At 42.1% G+C, this 17,944-nt stretch overlaps 1 protein-coding gene across 1 annotated transcript in view; it reads left to right on the forward strand.

Annotated features, from left to right (window-relative positions):
- DDAH1 (dimethylarginine dimethylaminohydrolase 1) overlaps positions 1 to 12,999 on the forward strand; it is a 157,154-nt gene extending 144,155 nt beyond the window's left edge. Inside the window, exons 5-6 of the mRNA XM_061411418.1 lie at positions 6,904 to 7,047; positions 9,959 to 12,999. Coding sequence (XP_061267402.1) covers positions 6,904 to 7,047; positions 9,959 to 10,075 — 261 coding nt within the window. The 3' untranslated portion in view covers positions 10,076 to 12,999. The remainder of the gene's footprint in view (positions 1 to 6,903; positions 7,048 to 9,958) is intronic.
- The last annotated feature ends 4,945 nt before the right edge of the window (positions 13,000 to 17,944 follow it).

Below are 17,944 nucleotides of genomic sequence, written 5' to 3' on the forward strand. Positions count from 1 at the left end.
TATGTTAAGACAAATACATATGTATGCTTCATAGGAAGATCCGGTATGAGCAAGCCAAGAATGTGCTCTGTTTCCTAAACATCTTTAAACACCTTCTATACAACTTTGCTTCGGTATTTGACCAATGCGGCCTACATTGTTCTGTAAAACAACATAACCTGGGAATTTTTTCAAAATAAGTGATGTAGTACCAAGAAAGCATGAGTAACAAGTGAGAGAATGAAATTGCCTTCCAGACCTGTGGATGAGAAAATTCCCAGAAATGTTGGGAACTGCCGGAAATGCCTAGTTGTTAATGCAACTAGCCATGCAAATTATCTTGGGCTGGAAGCCAGACATTTCCCACTCTGTTTTGTGACAGCTCCCCTCTGGGGAGCAATGTGGGTTCCTTCGAATGAGCAGCTGTGTAACAGACCACCAGGACGTGGCCAATTTCCTCTCAGGGCTGCATGCCTTCTTCGTTAAGGAGATGCCTGTGTCACAAGTGACACTGACTTTCATTTTACTTCTAGTTTACCCTTGACCTAGCTTACATTATAGATTATCATCTTCTGAAGGCAGAATCCATGGCCAGGTTAGCTTGGCATCTTGTCTAGGTTCCCACCTTCCACTGCCATCATGCCAGGCCTGAAGGGGGAGCTCTAGGAAGACAGTGGAATTGGATGGAATGCCAGTTGCATCCTGTCCTGAGTAGCTCAGTTGGTAAAAACTACACCTGCAATGCAGGAGACCCGGTTTTGATTCCTGGGTCGGGAAGATCCCCTGGAGAAGCAATAGGCTACCCACTCCAGTATTCCTGGGCTGCCCTGGTGGCTCAGCTGGTAAAGCATCTGCCTGCAATGCGGGAGACCTGGGTTTGATTCCTGGGTCGAGAAGATCCCCTTGAGCAGGGCATGGCAACCCACTCCAGTATTCTTGTCTAGAATCCCCACGGACAGAAGAACTTGGCGGGCTCCAGTCCATGGGGTGGCAAAGAGTCAGACATGACTGAGCATCTAAGCATAGCACAGCACACATAGTGAGTGGAATAACTCCTTTGGGAAATGGCAGAAGTCAGAAAAGAAGTTCAGAACAGCAATTTAGCCTCTCAGATCTTGCCCCGAAGCCCTGTAGAAATCCTGTGTGTTGCCTGGAACCCGGGGCCTCTGGGGACCTTGTAGCGTGTACACGGTGTAGGGGCTTTCTCCTTTTCATTCTGGCTCCCAGGGCAGCAAGAAGCAGGAAGTACAGTCCCTGGGGTTAAAAGAACACTTTACACACAGCTTGGAGCAATACACCTCCTCCACCCCTTTTTAGGAAAAAATGTTGGGACATAGAACAAAACAGCCCAACAGCCACATTCTCGGGATATTTGAAATGATGCTCATCTTTTAACAAAGGCTGCCGTGCATCCACAAAGAGGAAGCAAAACCTCTTTCTCTGCCTCATGGTGGCTCCATCATTGAGCCCGTCGAGGTGATGCCCTGCGAGCACATCCTCACATCCTCACAGTGCCATTCCAGCACAACAGGGGAAAGATGCTAGAGAGACACACAATCTCCTGAATCTTCTTCTGTGTATTCCCCTCTGGATGGCAAGTGCCCTGCGTTCTGTATATACATACATCTCCTGAACCCAGCTATAAATAAATGTAAGCTGTCTTATTCAGACAATAACAACACATAAGAAAAAAGAAAATAATCACTAACAGGAAAAGAAAAACCTGTTCTTTGTCCCAAAAGATGGAAACCCTTTGTGTTTAGAATAAGTATCTTTAGCTTTTTCATGGAAGAAATGTAATTTTTTGTTTATTATCTATAGTTACCACTTCCTAAATCCTTTTAATTTAGAAAGACTATGCCTGACAGAGCTTTTGTAATTTTTCTTCCATAGTTAAGCAGAACTACTTACTGCTCCAAACGGGGTCTGTTCTATTATTAAAAGTCATTTCTTTTGGCATATTTTTAAACCTGTCTTAAAATGATAACCAGGGGGCCTTGACAAATTAATTGCAAAGCTTCTCCTAAGGTGGCTTCAGAGGTTTCATTTAGATATTTATTTTAAGAGTATCTCTCAATAGAATTTATCAGTGAATTACTTTATGTATTCCCAGCATTAAAGTATTTCCCCACTAAGAGCATTATAATTCCTTTTCTCATAGTGATGAAAAAAAGTGAAACTATCCTCAAACAATGTTAGGTTGGGTACTGACCTTATGTCAGTAATTTTAGGAATGTTCCCACCAGAAGTTATAAATCATACATATAAGACCCGGAAGAGAGAGAAACATTAAAGAGTAAGGGAAAACAGCTATTAGAATTTCACATAAACACCGTTAACTGAAGAACAATAAGGCAAGCACATAGGAAGCAGGGGTGGTATTGTTCAAACTAGAAGGTTGAGGGGGGTGAGGTGGGGTGGATAGGAGGGAGCATGGTGAGAGCTGAAGGCCGGGTAAACAAACCACACCAGGAAAGGAAATATTCTGTCTCCGCTCCTCCAGAGAAACTGGGCTCTTCTGAGGTAGGCATAACCTTGGAGATTCTAGTTTGTTCCTTCATGGTTAAACAAGAAGTCAGCACTGATAACATCCTTGATAACACTTCCTCTGGAATGTACAACATTCCATATTTCTGCTTCATAGTCACCCCCGGACAGCATGAGTCAGACTGAGAGGTGGGGAATTTGCCAGGCTGCTCGTGGGACCATTGAAGTTATACTCAGGACTGTGAGGTATGGACTTGCTATGCTTCTTTCTCTTTCAGCTCATCTTGTACTAAGAGCCATAGGTGATTTCTTTACCTCAAAACAGACTATCTTAAGAGTGAGTTTAAAGAGCAAAGTTTGCTACAATGGTAGATGGGACTGCAGACTGGACACCTGAACCCTGTTTGTCTGATCAGATCAGTCGCTCAGTCGTGTCCGACTCTTTGCGACCCCAGGAATCGCAGCACGCCAGGCCTCCCTGTCCATCACCAACTCCCAGAGTTCACTCAGACCCACATCCATCGAGTCAGTGATGCCATCCAGCCATCTCATCCTCTGTCGTCCCCTTCTCCTCCTGCGCCTAATCCCTCCCAACATCAGAGTCTTTTCCAATGAGTCAACTCTTCGCATGAGGTGGCCAAAGTACTGGAGTTTCAGCTTTAGCATCATTCCTTCCAAAGAAATCCCAGGGCTGATCTCCTTCAGAATGGACTGGTTGGATCTCCTTGCAGTCCAAGGGACTCTCAAGAGTCTTCTCCAACACCACAGTTCAAAAGCATCAGTTCTTCGGTGCTCAGCCTTCTTCGCAGTCCAACTCTCACATCCATACATGACCACAGGAAAAACCGTAGCCTTGACTAGATGAACCTTTGTTGGCAAAGTAATGTCTCTGCTTTTGAATATGCTATCTAGGTTGGTCATAACTTTTCTTCCAAGGAGTAAGCGTCTTTTAATTTCATGGCTTCAGTCACTATCCGTAGTGATTTTGGAGCCCAGAAAACATAAAGTCTGACACTGTTTCCACTGTTTCCCCATCTATTTCCCATAAAGTGATGGGACCGGATGCCATGATCTTCGTTTTCTGAATGTTGAGCTTTAAGCCAACTTTTTCACTCTCCACTTTCACTTTCATCACGAGGCTTTTTAATTCCTCTTCACTTTCTGCCATAAGGGTGGTGTCATCTGCATATCTGAGGTGATTGATATTTCTCCTGGCAATCTTGATTCCAGCTTGTGTTTCTTCCAGCCCAGCGTTTCTCATGATGTACTCTGCATATAGGTTAAATAAACAGGGTGACAATATACAGCCTTGATGTACTCCATTTCCTATTTAGAACCAGTCTGTTGTTCCATGTCCAGTTCTAACTGTTGCTTCCTGACCTGCATACAAATTTCTCAAGAGGCAGATCAGGTGGTCTGGTATTCCCATCTCTTTCATACTAGTAGCTAATTAAGGGATTAATACAGTGCCTATTATATTCATTATCTTCATTTATCTTTCATAAGAAATGTGTGAAAGACCATTATTATCCCAATTTTATAGATGAGGACTCTGCAGTACACGGGGTCACAAACAGTCGGACACAACTGAGCATCTGAACAACAATAGATGAGGAAACTAAGAAGTGAGAAAAAAAAAAGAGCTTGAATTTCTATAGCTCACAAAGGAGAGAACTGAGACTCAAACCCAGGTTTTATTCCAGAGTTCATGGTCTTAATATGTCCCTTCCCACACAATGATAAAGGGAAGCTACTATTACTGTGTTTTGAAAGCAGCCAGAAGAAAGTCTGCATAAGATATAATTAAATGGCAATTCATAGGAGAACAGAGTTACTTGGGTCTGGATTTTTTTCTCTTAAACAAGCCTCTTCGTATTATTTTGCAGCATATCCATTTCAAAAAGAGAGCTAAGTTGAATATATTGATAATTTGCTTACAATAGTTCTTAATTGTCCATGTATTGAATGGCTGCTGCTGCTGTGCTGTTCTCAGTCATGTCTGACTCTTTGCAACCCCATGGACTGTAACCTGCCAGGATCTTCTGTCCATAAGATTTTCCAGGCAAGAATACTAAAGTGGATTGCCATTTCCTCCTTCAGGGGATCCTCCCAACCCAGGGATCAAACCAGATTCTCTTTCATCTCCTGCGTTGGCAGGCAGATTCTTTACCACTGAGCCACCTGGGAAGCGGAGAAGGGAATGGCAAGCCACTCCAGTACTCTTGCCTAGAAAATCCCACGGACAGAGGGGCCTGGTAGGCTGCAGTCCATGGGGTCGTGAAGATTTGGACATGACTGAGCGACTTCACTTTCACTTTTCACTTTCATGCTTTGGAGAAGGAAATGACAACCCACTCCAGTGTTCTTGCCTAGAGAATCCCAGGGACAGGGGAGCCTAGTGGGCTGCCATCTATGGGGTTGCACAGAGTCGGACACGACTGAAGCAACTTAAAAGCAGCAGCAGCAGCACCTGAGAAGCCCATATGTATTGAATAGGTCTAAGGTTTCTCAGTCTAGGTGTTAAAGAAGAGCCCACCCTACTGGTGGGTGATTCATCCTATGGGTCTATCCCCTCAGGGAACAATTTAAATTGAAAAGTGCAAGAGAGATGTCCAGTCAAGTCCAAACTGTACCATGCCATAATAAGATTACACATGAAAAGAGAATAAATAGTACCATGATTAATGGTACCATGATCAGTTTTTACCATACATAAAAAGTACCAAATAAGTGAAAAATAAATGATATAGTACTTTGTAGAACAAAGATTTGGCTGCAGCTCTGGAGGTTAAGAAAGAGAGCAAAGTGAGATGATTAATAAATTAAGTTTTAAGGTGCACAAATCTGGATTTAAATCTACCTGCATGAGCTTGGTGAAGTTTTTTGACCTAAGTCCATTTTCTTGATCTGTAAAATGGGAATTTGGGGATTCAAGAATACATATAAAACTGTTAGCATGGTGCTCTGTTTGTTCTTATTGTAATAAATTGTCTGTTTGTCGGACAGTCTCCACCAGTAGGCTGTGACCTCTTCAAAAACTGGATATTTTCCTATTTATCTTTGCGTCTCTGAGCCTTTGATATAGTGCTTAAGCTCATCCCCACTCCTGATGTTTCCTTCTCTATGAAGGATATTCCATATTACTTCTGGTTTCTATCTGCCCCTGACATAGTCCCCACTAGGAAAAGAGAATGATTTAAACTGATGGTGAGTCAAGAAGACCTTACCATCTATACTCTTCCCATCCTCTTGGGAATGAAGTTTCTGCAGGGAGCTTGGTGTCTCTTCTGCTCTTTCCCAACATAAATCTGACTGTCTAGTGGCTCTGTGATTGAACATGCAAGAGACCTAACTCTGGGTTCTAGTAATATGAGGTCCCTTTCCACCCAGATATTGAGGGGTAAAGGAAGACCTAGCTGGAAATGTAGATTAGAACCAGACAATGAAAAAATCTTGTTACACCTTCATGGCATGACATTTTGGCAGATTCTTTCAAACATATAGATAACGATAAAGAATGGAAAGAAGCTACATGAGTAAGCCCAAAATAATACTTGTTTTCACTTTTGATGTTTGGATATTTTTGGCGTTATGGGGTGGGGTAGGAGGGTAGGGGAACTTGTTATTGGCATTTTTGTTTTAATTTGTTGAGGCGCTAAAGATGAGATACCAATATTTTTAATTCTTTGTAGAATTCATCTGTCTTATTTTTAAGTTGTTTTATACTAGGGTACTAATAAACCCATCACTTGATGAAGAGACTTGCTAAGTCGGTTTTTCTTCAAGTGTGGTCCAGGGACCATCTCCCTCAGAATTACCCAGAGGCCCCTCAGAATACAAATTTCTGTTCCTCACCTCAAATCTGTCAAACCAGAATCCCTAGGAGTGAGACCTTGGAATATGGTTTTAACGTTCACCTCCCCCAGGGGATTTTTATGCTCATTATATTAAGGATAGCACCTGCTAACAGACAAGTGAATTCAATTTATTAATAAATGCACCTAGAAGAAGAAATTATGTTTGTGCGTGAATATGTGCAGTATTGCTAATCAGTTAACTGACTGTTCTGATTGTTGCTATAGTCCTTTTCCCTATAGACCAGAGCAGTCCTGCTAACTCAGCCAAGGATATCATCAAAACCCCAGCGGGGCCTTTTGTCTGTGTGTTTTTCTGATAGATCTTATGAACAAAAACTAGAAAAAATAATCATTTTAAAACCCTTAAAAACACTTTTAAAAGGACCCTTAAAATTCTTCCAAAGAATCATAGTTACATCTGGTTTTCCTATTCTGGTTTTAAGTGATGAGGCAATGGACAAACTTCAACACAGAGGAGCATGCTTAGGTGCAGGTTGCAAGCTTTTATCCTGCCACACTGCCCGCCTGTTGGCCGATGTGGAAGACGCTCTGCTTAGGCCCGCTTTGTATCTCTTTATAGATCATGCAACAGATGAGTGATCATCGCTACGACAAACTCACAGTGCCTGATGACACGGCCGCAAACTGCATATACCTGAATATCCCCAGCAAAGGCCACGTCTTGCTGCACCGAACCCCAGAAGAGTACCCAGAGAGTGCAAAGGTAATAAAACGTCCTTCCTGCCACAGTAGCTGGGGAGACCTCCTCAAAGCCTTCCTGCCTAAGGATTTTTTTCACGATCGAGTGACAGATAACAGGGGCTTCCTTTCCCCCTAAACACATCATTAGGAAAGCCCAAAGGATAACATAATTTAGGGCCAAAGGAAAGTTTATTTAGCTCGCTCCTCTCATTAGTGTCATTGGTCAGTAATACATGCAGAGTAATTGAGATGATCATGCCTGGTATTCAGAGCCTTTCAAACGAGTATTGGGTCTCCCGAGTCTGTGTTCCAGATCTGATTAAATGCACTTCCTGACACTCACATGCTCATCAAGCATAGAGACCTACATAGGTCACCTGTGTCATTATTTCTGACAAATCTAAGCTTCCCCTCATCAGAGGGTCATTTATTCCTTAAGGCAGAGAAGTAGGAATGACCCAAAGAGAAGAGTACTCGTTGTCAGGGCTGCAGAAAAGCAGGGGATACACATCCTAGGCAGCAAAGTCTTGAAAGGAGAGAGCAGGAAGAAATATAAAATATTACACACTCAGAACCAGCCGGCTGGGCCCTACAAGTATCCCTTCATTTGTGTTCCAAACAGGGAATTGCCTCCTCGGTATGGAATTCTTTCCTGGTCTGAGAGAAAGACTGGTCTTCCCAGCCTTTCAGAGCACTCTGCCAGTCTTACCTGTATACTTTAGTAATTTCAATTTAATCATACCAAACAGATCCAAGGGTGCTCATCCATCGATCCTTCAAGGGTTCATATCCTTTTTAGGCTTTTCAGCATCATCTCTGCCCAAAGGAACAAGATATCTATACGAAGCATTACAGAAGAGCCTTAATAGCCATTGATCTCTCTTTTTTTATATGCATGTACCTTAGGTTTAAAATTTTTATAAAAGTTTTGCTACCTTTTAAAAATTCAGAGACACGTGTACCCCAATGTTCATCTCAGCACTGTTTGTAATAGCCAGGACTTAGAAGCAACCTAGACGTCCATCAGCAGATGAATGGATAAGAAAGCTGTGGTACATATACACAATGGAGTATTACTCAGCCATTAAAAAGAATACATTTGAATCAGTTCTAATGAGGTGGATGAAACTGGAGCCTCTTATACAGAGTGAAGTAAGCCAAAAAGAAAAACACCAATACAATATACTAAGACATATATATGGAATTTAGAAAGATGGTAACAATAACCCTGTATACGAGACAGCAAAAGAGACACTGATGTGTAGAACAGTCTTTTGGACTCTGTGGGAGAGGGAGAGGGTGGGATGATTTGGGAGAATGGCATTGAAATATGTATAATATCATATATGAAATGAGTCGCCAGTCCAGATTCAATGCACGATACTGGATGCTTGGGGCTGGTGCACTGGGACGACCCAGAGGGATGCTATGGGGAGGGAGGAGGGTTCAGGATGGGGAACACATGTATACCTGTGGCAAATTCATTTTGATATATGGCAAAACCAATACAATATTGTAAAGTTAAATAAAATAAAATTTTAAAAAAGGAATCTAAAAAAATAAAAAATAAAAATTGCAAAAAAAATAAAAAATAAAATAAAAATTCAGTACTGTATAATTACTAGGCTGATTCTCATAATCAGAATCTCCCTCAGCAGATTAAAAAGGGAGAAGGGGAGGAGGATAAACAGATTTTTTTTGTCAATTTTCATGGCCAAAAGTTTGAATCTGAGGAAAATAGAGGACCTCTGACCCCCCAGACTGTGCCTTAACCAGCTCTCAGATGAATACTGGATCTCATACCTTAATGTGCATCAAAGTTGTTAAAAATACAGGTTCCTGGACTCCCGCCCTGGAATCTGCAGTATCAGTAAGCACGCTGGTCACTGAACTTACTTGGGGAAATGGAGCTCTGGATCGTTCATACCTACCTCTTCAGCCACATCAACCATGTGATAGTGGGATTATCATTAACTGCTTCTGAATTCAGCCCTGGGTCTATCACCAAAAACAGTAACACTATTCGTGTTTGTAGAGGGCTTTCTCGGTGCCAGGCACTGTGCCTGGCATGCTGTATGCATTACCTTGTTCATCCATTACAGCCGCCCGTGCAGGCACTAATATTATTCCAGTCTTACAGAGAAATAATCCCATGGGGATGCTAACTGACTGAAATCACACTTGAAACCATGAGTTGACAGAATTGGGGCTGGAACGCAGCTCTAATTCCACCACTCTTAATTAACCATGGTACTGAATTTTAAGGAACCAAGTACACTCTACAGAAGCCTGGTGGATTGGTTTTAGACAGTATATTTTCAAGTGATTTTTTTTGAAACAATATGCTTTGATTTATCATCAGAGAAAAATCTGTTTACTGTTTATTTGAAGGTTTGACACATGCTTTCTTTCTATTCATGTCAAAAGATGCTCTAAAATTCACACCTGTCATTTAAAAGCACTTTGACCTGAAACCCTTCACTTAAATCATATTTTGGCAAGTGTTTCTAGTTAGCTTGTTAAGGAAAGAAACATTATAGTTGAGAGGGTTTTAAAGTGTGGAGAGAGAGTCATACTCAGACTGAAATTAAGGCCACAGACTTTCATATATCACTTAATCCAGCACTGACAAGGGCAGAATAAAGGCCTTTCTAGTAACAACCACATTTCTGACACATCTTTGGCTTTGAGGTTAGAGCAGAGAGCTAGTGGTTAACCAGGCTGCTCGCTTTATGGGTTTCGCTGTGGGCATGGGTGTGGTCTCAGTGACTTGCATACCTTGGGGTTCCATGTATGGAAAGCCTAAACTCACAAGCTAAATGCATTATCTATACCAGGCAGAGGGGGTGAGGGTGGGGTGGGGCTGGGGGGGAGCCAGGGAAAACGGAGGCAGAAACTGAACCTTCTCTACTTTTCCTTGATTCCTCCTGCAGGTTTATGAAAAGCTGAAGGACCATATGCTGATCCCCGTGAGCAATTCTGAACTGGAAAAGGTGGACGGGCTGCTCACCTGCAGCTCGGTTTTAATTAACAAGAAAGTAGACTCCTGAGTCGCAGTCCCTCCCTTGCATCCGGCAGTACTGCACTCCTAAGGCCGGTAACTGTACCCACTCCTGTCGTTTTCACTGACAATCTCCTGTGCCACTGCGCCACTAACCCTGGTTTACAATTCTAAATTGCATTCCTTCGTTCTGCACCTCCCCCACCCCCTCCCCTGACAGTGGTACCTAAACTGTGGATTTGCTCAACGAGTTAAGCAATCTAGAAAATATAGAGCTAATGAATTATTGAAATGTGATTAATACTAGTAAGGAAACACTTGCTTTAGTGTTTGTATTATCTGTGTGAAAATCATTTAGTTGCCAATATATGCCGAAGAATGTCTTCTTGATCAGTCAGATAAACTGGGTTTTCTTTCTGTTTGTCATTAATCATCTCTGGCTCCTGTGAAATTCCCTGGTCCGGGGATCCTCTCCTTTTCCTTCCCTCTTTTTTCTTCTTTTCCTACTTCTGTCAATGTCACCTCACATTCTACCTTAGGTAGAATCCGGTCTCGCCTTCTCCACACCTTCCTGCAAGCGGACTCTGTCTTTCATTAGTCTTCTCTGCCTCACGGCTGCATCTTCTGCCATCACACCACTCACCCCCAAAAGGGTCCACCTTAGCAGAAGTGTGACGAGAATCAGAGCAGCTGTTGAGGGGAGACTTAACTACACAGAGGCAATTCCCAATGGGTTTTGCCCCAGAGATCTAAATTCCAGAAGAAGTAGGGCACCACACCTAGGAAGCTGAATTCAGCATCAGATGGTTGCTAGGGGACCGCAGATCAAGAAGCTTGGAAACAATCCATGGGTACCACACTTCAGGAAGTCTTTAAGTCACATTCCATGAATTTTTGCTTCATTACTGGCTATTTACAGACCTTGAGAAATAGACTGAATTTTTTTCATTTAACTCACTTTCATTCCCCCCGGTTGTAACTCACCTTGTTTCCACCCTTCTACCCCTACACTTTTCCTGATCTACAGAGTTATTCCTTTCAAAAGAGACATTACATTTAACAGTGATTGTAGGTGGGCTAGTGCAAGCCAATTGGAGCATGTTCAGGAAATGATAGGCTTGGTGCTTGAAACCAACTATAGACAATGGACAATTCTACTTTGACATATCCAACATTTACTGTGGAATTCAATTAAAATTTATTTCCTGTCTAGCCTTCCTATTACACAAGCTTAAACTGACACAAATCTCTTAACAAAGAACAATGCTGCAGCGAAGGGAGAGATAGTTGTCTTTTACTTAAACATGAAAGAATCAGCCTTTTAGCAACCTGGGGAAATGGTACTTTCCAAGGAATGGTGACTGATCCAGGCATGTTATCAAACTTCCCAGTCATTTCCACCTTTCCTATATTGCCTTTGGCTTCTTAAGATTTGGGGAGTTTAAGAAATGCTACTTCAAGTCTTGCTCTGCTCACCTACAGGTTTGAAATCAGACATTCTTTATGTCTGGTGACCAAGAGAGAATACCTTCATTTATTCTATCTCCCCCTGAGCGAATTGAGGTAAGAAACCTCTGAGCATACAAGACATCCTTAACCACTATTTTTTTTATTTGATGATTTTCTGTCAGACTTTGAAGAAATTCCTTCTCCTCCTTCTTTTTCTTTTTGCTTAAATTTAATATTCATATTATGTACAAATATCTAATTTCATGCATCCTATGACTAAAACATATCTTGATCACTGTCATATTTCCAACTGTCTCATCATGGGTGAACAATATATTTTTGCCACAGAGAGAATGAATGTTACCCACATGCCAAGTTAATAAATAAAAATTGTCCTCAGCAGTTATAACTGCCCTTTTGGGTTAAATCTGTCCCTATGCTGGCAAAAACAGAAATCCTCCCCAGGAGAGTTCAACATCTCAAAAACAACCATGGGAAAACGAACGCAATGAGCCACTTCAGGCTTACTAGTAAAGCTAATTGGCTTATGATTTTCAATATCTTTATTTCTATCATTCCAAATTAAAGAACTGTTCTCTATTATGTTTAGTAAATTGAAAGTGGGTCAGTTTTTCTTTTGAACAGTTTGTTCTAACAGAAGGCTGTTTTCACTTTTCTTTTTCTTTGCGTCTTTCCATCTTTCATTCTCTTTGTCTCAAGAAATCACTTAGAATCTATGTGCCTCTTCTACAGAATCTTATTCTGCACTGTTCTGTCACCTACAAGACTGGCTTCTTTGGGCCCTTTCTGTGATATGATGATGTGAAAACCGAAAATACTTGCAGAATACTAATATTCTTTCCTTGGTGTACTCATCAGCATAATATTATCTTTGAAGAGGAAAGACAACCCATTAGCCCATTATATAGGTTCCTCTTTTGTCCCATGTGATTTACAAGGATAAACTAACAGAAACTGCTTTTTGACATTACAAGGACCTTAGAAATTGTATGTAAGTAAATAACAGTTGAGTCAGAATCTCGTGGTCAATAAGATTCAGCTTACTAAGGACAATATAGAGAAAGTACATGATGCGGCATTATTTCTCAACTGTGACAGATTGCTACAGAAATCAGCAGGCAGATCTCTCTCCTGTGTATTGATTGCTCTTTCAAGCTACTGTGAACAGATTCCTAAGGCTATCTCTTCATCCCGAAGGGGGGAAATAGTCTGATGAACAATGTGACTTATTTAGAGTTGCATGTTAATCTTTGTAATTATTTACTCCTTAACATCCTACAAAACTCAGAAATGATTTCCACATGGTGTTAGATTTATTGTGCATTTTATCTTACTGACCATCCTGTTGCAGGCCATGTATGATTATCCACTCTGTGTGCCAAAACCAGTAATGCCTTTCACGGCCCTTTAGTCCAGAGAAGTTCTGCACTGATTTTAGTCTCTTGCTGTCCTGATCCTACAGGTATACCAATCACGATGGAATAAAGTGTGAGTTGTACTGTGCTCAACAGCCTGTGTCTCTTTTTTGCAACAGAAACTTCTATGGTGAATGAAATCACCATTTCCTTGCTATCAGAGATGGGAAGGTTTTTTTTCTCTTTTCCTATAAGATATGGGATTAGACATACTATATCTGTAAATCAGCTGCCATCCAAAGCTTGGATTAAAATGATAATTGAAGGATACTTCATCCTTCTGGTGCTTAAAAAGTATGCATATTATCCATGCCTGGTCAGGAGACCTTGATTTCACATGTGTTCCTCCTCAAAACAGCTTCCCTGGTTTCTTTTACTCCTAACTGTCATCAGCACATTATAATATGGCTCAGTTATGGAGACAGTTGAACAGTTTGTTTTTGCTATGCTCATGCAAGAGTTTGGTTTTTGTTTTGTTTATTTTACACTAAGCATTTTTTTAAGGAAATTTGAAGGTTTTTTTAATGAGGCTTTTTATTTCCAACAATTTTTTGCAAACTGAAAGTAGATTCATTGTTCTCATTGTAAAGATAATAACTGCTCATCGCAAAAATAAAAATCACACCATACCCCCCCAAAAACATAAAACATAGGAAAAAATAACCCAAATTTTATCATCTACTGCTGCTGCTGCTGCTAAGTCGCTTCAGTAGTGTCAGACTCTGTGCGACCCCATAGATGGCAGCCCACCAGGCTCCCCCGTCCCTGGGATTCTCCAGGCAAGAATACTGGAGTGGGTTGCCATTTCCTTCTCCAATGCATGAAAGTGAAAAGTCAAAGTGAAGTCATTCAGTCGTGTCCGACTCTTAGCGACCTCATGGACTGCAGCCCACCAGGCTCCTCTGTCCATGGGATTCTCCAGGCAAGAATACTGGAGTGGGGTGCCATTGCCTTCTCCTTTATCATCTACAGATAGCTACTATTAAAATTTTGGAGAAGGACTTTCCTAGTGGTCCAGGAGCTAAGACTCGAGTTCTGAATGCAGGGTGTTCAGGTTTGAACCCTGGTCAGGGAACTAGATCTCATATGCTCCAGCTAAGAGTCTGCACGCCACAGTGAAGATCCTGCATGCTGTGGCTAAGAACTGGCACAGCCAAATACATAAATATTTCTTAAACATTTTTGGAGAATATCCTTACAGATACAGATATAAATATGAGATAATTTTACATAATTACACTGTTTCATAACCTGCTTCCTTCACTTGGCAATATATTGTGGCCATCTCTCCATGTCAATAAATATAGATCTACATCAGCAATTTTAACAGCCCTATTTCATGATATGGTTGTACAGCAGCTCTTTCTAATTTATATGGAATGTTACATCACAGATGTTCAGCATGCCCACATTTCTAGTCTTCAGGCTATCAAAAATGTTCTGCATACAAGCTTTCACACACCCGCAGGGTGAGGTCAATCTGTAGTCCTCTCACCGTAACTGAAGGGTGAATGCAAAAGCCCACCGAAGCACAGACCAATACTAAAACCCCTTGGAGAGTTCATTGAATTAGTCACACCTCTCAGTTGATGATGCGTTGGTTAGTTCTCCATTATTTAGGTGAGTATTAATATGGGTGATGAAGCTAAAAACTGCCAACTGCCACCCCCTGCAAAACTGCTCTGGGCCCCCACAGGAAATGGAACCCTCCACCCAAGTGCTACTGTTCTGTGCTACTCTCAGAAGAGAAAGGGAGACAGTTTATTATTATTATTTTCTTTTAATTTTGGGCTGTACTGTGCAGGATGCGAGATCTTAGTTCCTCAACCAGGGGTCACACCGTGCCCACCGCATTGAAAGCTCAGAGACCTAACCACTGGACCACGAGGGAAGTCCCAGGGAGGCACTTTTTAAGGCAAGAATTAGTAGGGCTTCCCTGACTGGTCTTCCTCCCAGCCTTCCAGAAGAATGAAGATAAAAATTCCCTCTCATGACAAGCTTCAGATTCTGAAAATGAGAATTTGCTGGATGAAGAATTCTGATCAATAATCATTTTAGACACATGAGCCAAAGGAGGAGAGGGCGGCAGAGGATGAGACAGTTGGATGGCATCACCAATTCAAAGGACACATTCTTGGGCAAACTCTGGGAGAGAGTGAGGGACAGGGTGGCCTGGCATGCTGCAGTCCATGGGGTCTCAAAGAGTCGCACACAACTTAGTGAATGAACAACAACAACAACAAACGCGTGAGCACTTGTTTAGCAAGTGCCCACACTCGGCCAACCCACCCCAGTATTCTTGCCTGGAGAATCCTATGGACAGAGGAGCCTGGTGGGTTACAGTCCGTGGGGTCGCAGAGTCGGACATGACTAAGCGACTGAACACGCACGCACACGCACTATGCCAGGCTCCTGGGTGCCGCTTCTGTCTTTCAAGGGCTGGCAATCAGAGAGGGGCAGGAAAGGAAGACCACACAAGTGCCCAGATGATGGTGACACAATAGAAGGTAAGGGAATCACCAAAAAGAATGGTGCCATGGTGGTTCCTGAGTAGGGGCGAACAGATGGAGGGCTTAATCTGGCCTTGAAAAGTCAGCTCTGGCTTCAATAAGCCAGGATGGAGCCTGGGAAATAGCAAGAGCAAAGGCTGGGAGGTAGGAGAGCATGGTGTGCACTTCAGAGGCACCTACCATGTGCCATTAACTCTGCCGGGCCCTGACAATACAGTGGTAACCACCCCTGCTTTCCTAGAATTTACATCCAAGTAGGAAGACAGACATTAAACAAGTTACAGAAAGCGTAGCAAACATTATGCAAGGAGAATGGAGTTCTCAGGTCACATGGTAGAGCCCAGCAAATGGATTTGTTTGGCTGAAACATGAGACAAATACTAGAGCACAGTAAGGCAATGGATGTTGGAGTGTCAAGGGCTTTGGATACTGGGACAGAATTCGGGCTTCCCTGATAGTTCAGTTGGTAAAGAATCCACCTGCAATGCAGGAGACCCCAGTTTGAGTCCTGGGTCAGGAAGATCTGCTGGAGAAGGGATGGGCTACCCACTCCTGTATTCTTGGGCTTCTTTTGTGGCTCAGCTGGTAAAGAATCCACCTGCAATGTGAGAAACCTGGGTTCGATCCGTGGGTTGGGAAGAGCCCCTGGAGAAGGAAACAGCTATCCACTCCAGTATTCTGGCCTGGAGAATTCCATGGACTGTCTAGTCCATGGGGTCACAGAGAGTCGGACACGACTGAACGATTTTCACTTTCACTCACTTTGGCAGTCTGGGAGTGTCTCCTGAAGACTTTGGGGACAAGGAGTTGTACAAATGGAATATGATATGGCAGCACTGTATACAATGACCAGGAATTGAGTCTGGTGTTCTTCTAAACTTAATCTCCCCAAATATAATTCATCATTGAAATATCTCTTCTCATCACCAAAATGAGAGCTGGGCAATTAACTTGCTATTTTCTCTCCTGAAAAACAGATTAATAACACCTTCCTCTCCCAACTCCAAGGGGATATTTTCAAGGCAAATGAGATAAAAGGACTAGAGGGTTCTTTGGAAGAAAGGTATAATGTAAATATCATTATCATCATCATTATCCTCATTAACTCCTATCACAAGAAGTCTGGAGCCCATCAAAATGTCATCTTCTATTTGACACATCAATCACCTACTCCAGAAATAACTCAGAATTTTCATCATTGATGCCTGTAAGCTGGCCTGATGGCTTCTGTGGTGAATTTACAGGTTTCCTTGGTCCCCGACACGGCTGCTCCAAAGATATATCTGCTTTAGGAAACTTCTGGCAAATCGGAATGGTCCTCATCTCCCTTCCCTCTCCAAACACTCATTTCTAACTCAGTGAAAGCTGAACCACTTAGAGCACAAGATAAGGGGGGTTATCAGGCTTTTGGGAGAACGTGTAAGTGCCAAGTATGTTAGTCACTATAAATAAATAAAAGATTCAAACCAGTTTGCCCCTTAACTACTTGGTAAAATATAGCTTGGGCTGGCTGTGGCATGAATGCCTACAAGCAGCAATGGGTCCCTAGGTCTTGGGAAGCTCTCTCTATTTATACATAGAAAGTTTAGTCATTTGGCTATGAATACAAAGAAAGAGTTTGGGTGAATTAACACAGACTTCTGAAGGTGGTTTGCTTTTCCTGTGCTTAAACTTTTTTTAATAATTTTTTTTAAGTTTGTGCCCACAGACAAGGAAGCCTATTGACTAGACAGGGCTTTGGGCCAGAACTCAGAGGACAACTGCTCAAAATTAAGCAAAGAAACCATGTGCTATGTGTTGAAATTTCCCACTCTCCCATCAAGGTACAAGAGTGCATATTTCAAACTCTGCATATTTCACACCACTGCAGGAAAAGTTCAGGAACCAAACAAGTTCTGATTCCAAGCAACAGTTGAGCTGTGTAAAAATGTTAGCTCTTCTACCTCTGGAAAGAGCTTTGGAATAAACAGAGTCATGGCCATGGATACAACAGAGGCTTAAAATTCCAGGACAGGATATGAACAAAGTCATCTATTTTGTTTACATGGGACTCAGATGAGCATATAAGATTCCCCTGGAGTTAATGTTAGGACAGCAATATGGGGCTTGCTTTCTTTCTAGGCTTAATAATAATTAAGGGAGACAGATGGAACATTATTACCATGGCAAGGGATGACAGAGGATGAGATGGTCGGATGGCATCACTGACTCAATGAACATGAGTTTGAGCACATGTTGAGCACATCTCCAGGAGATGGTGAAGGACAGGGAAGCCTGGCATGCTGCAGTCCATGGGATTGCAAGGAGTTAGACATGACTTAGTGACTGAGCAACAAACAGCAACAACGGTGGTAACAAGGAATCTTCTGATAGGAAATAGAATTCACCCCCATTTGTATCAGATGAAGAGATTTTTAACAAAAGTCTGTTTCAAAGATGTGAATGTTTAACATACAAACAAGGGAGAGTGGGTGAGATGCCCAGAAACTAGCTGTGAGCAGCAACCCTAAACCCAGCAGGACG

The sequence above is a fragment of the Bos javanicus genome, chromosome 3 (genome assembly GCF_032452875.1).
Source record: "Bos javanicus breed banteng chromosome 3, ARS-OSU_banteng_1.0, whole genome shotgun sequence".
NCBI lineage: Eukaryota > Metazoa > Chordata > Mammalia > Artiodactyla > Bovidae > Bos > Bos javanicus.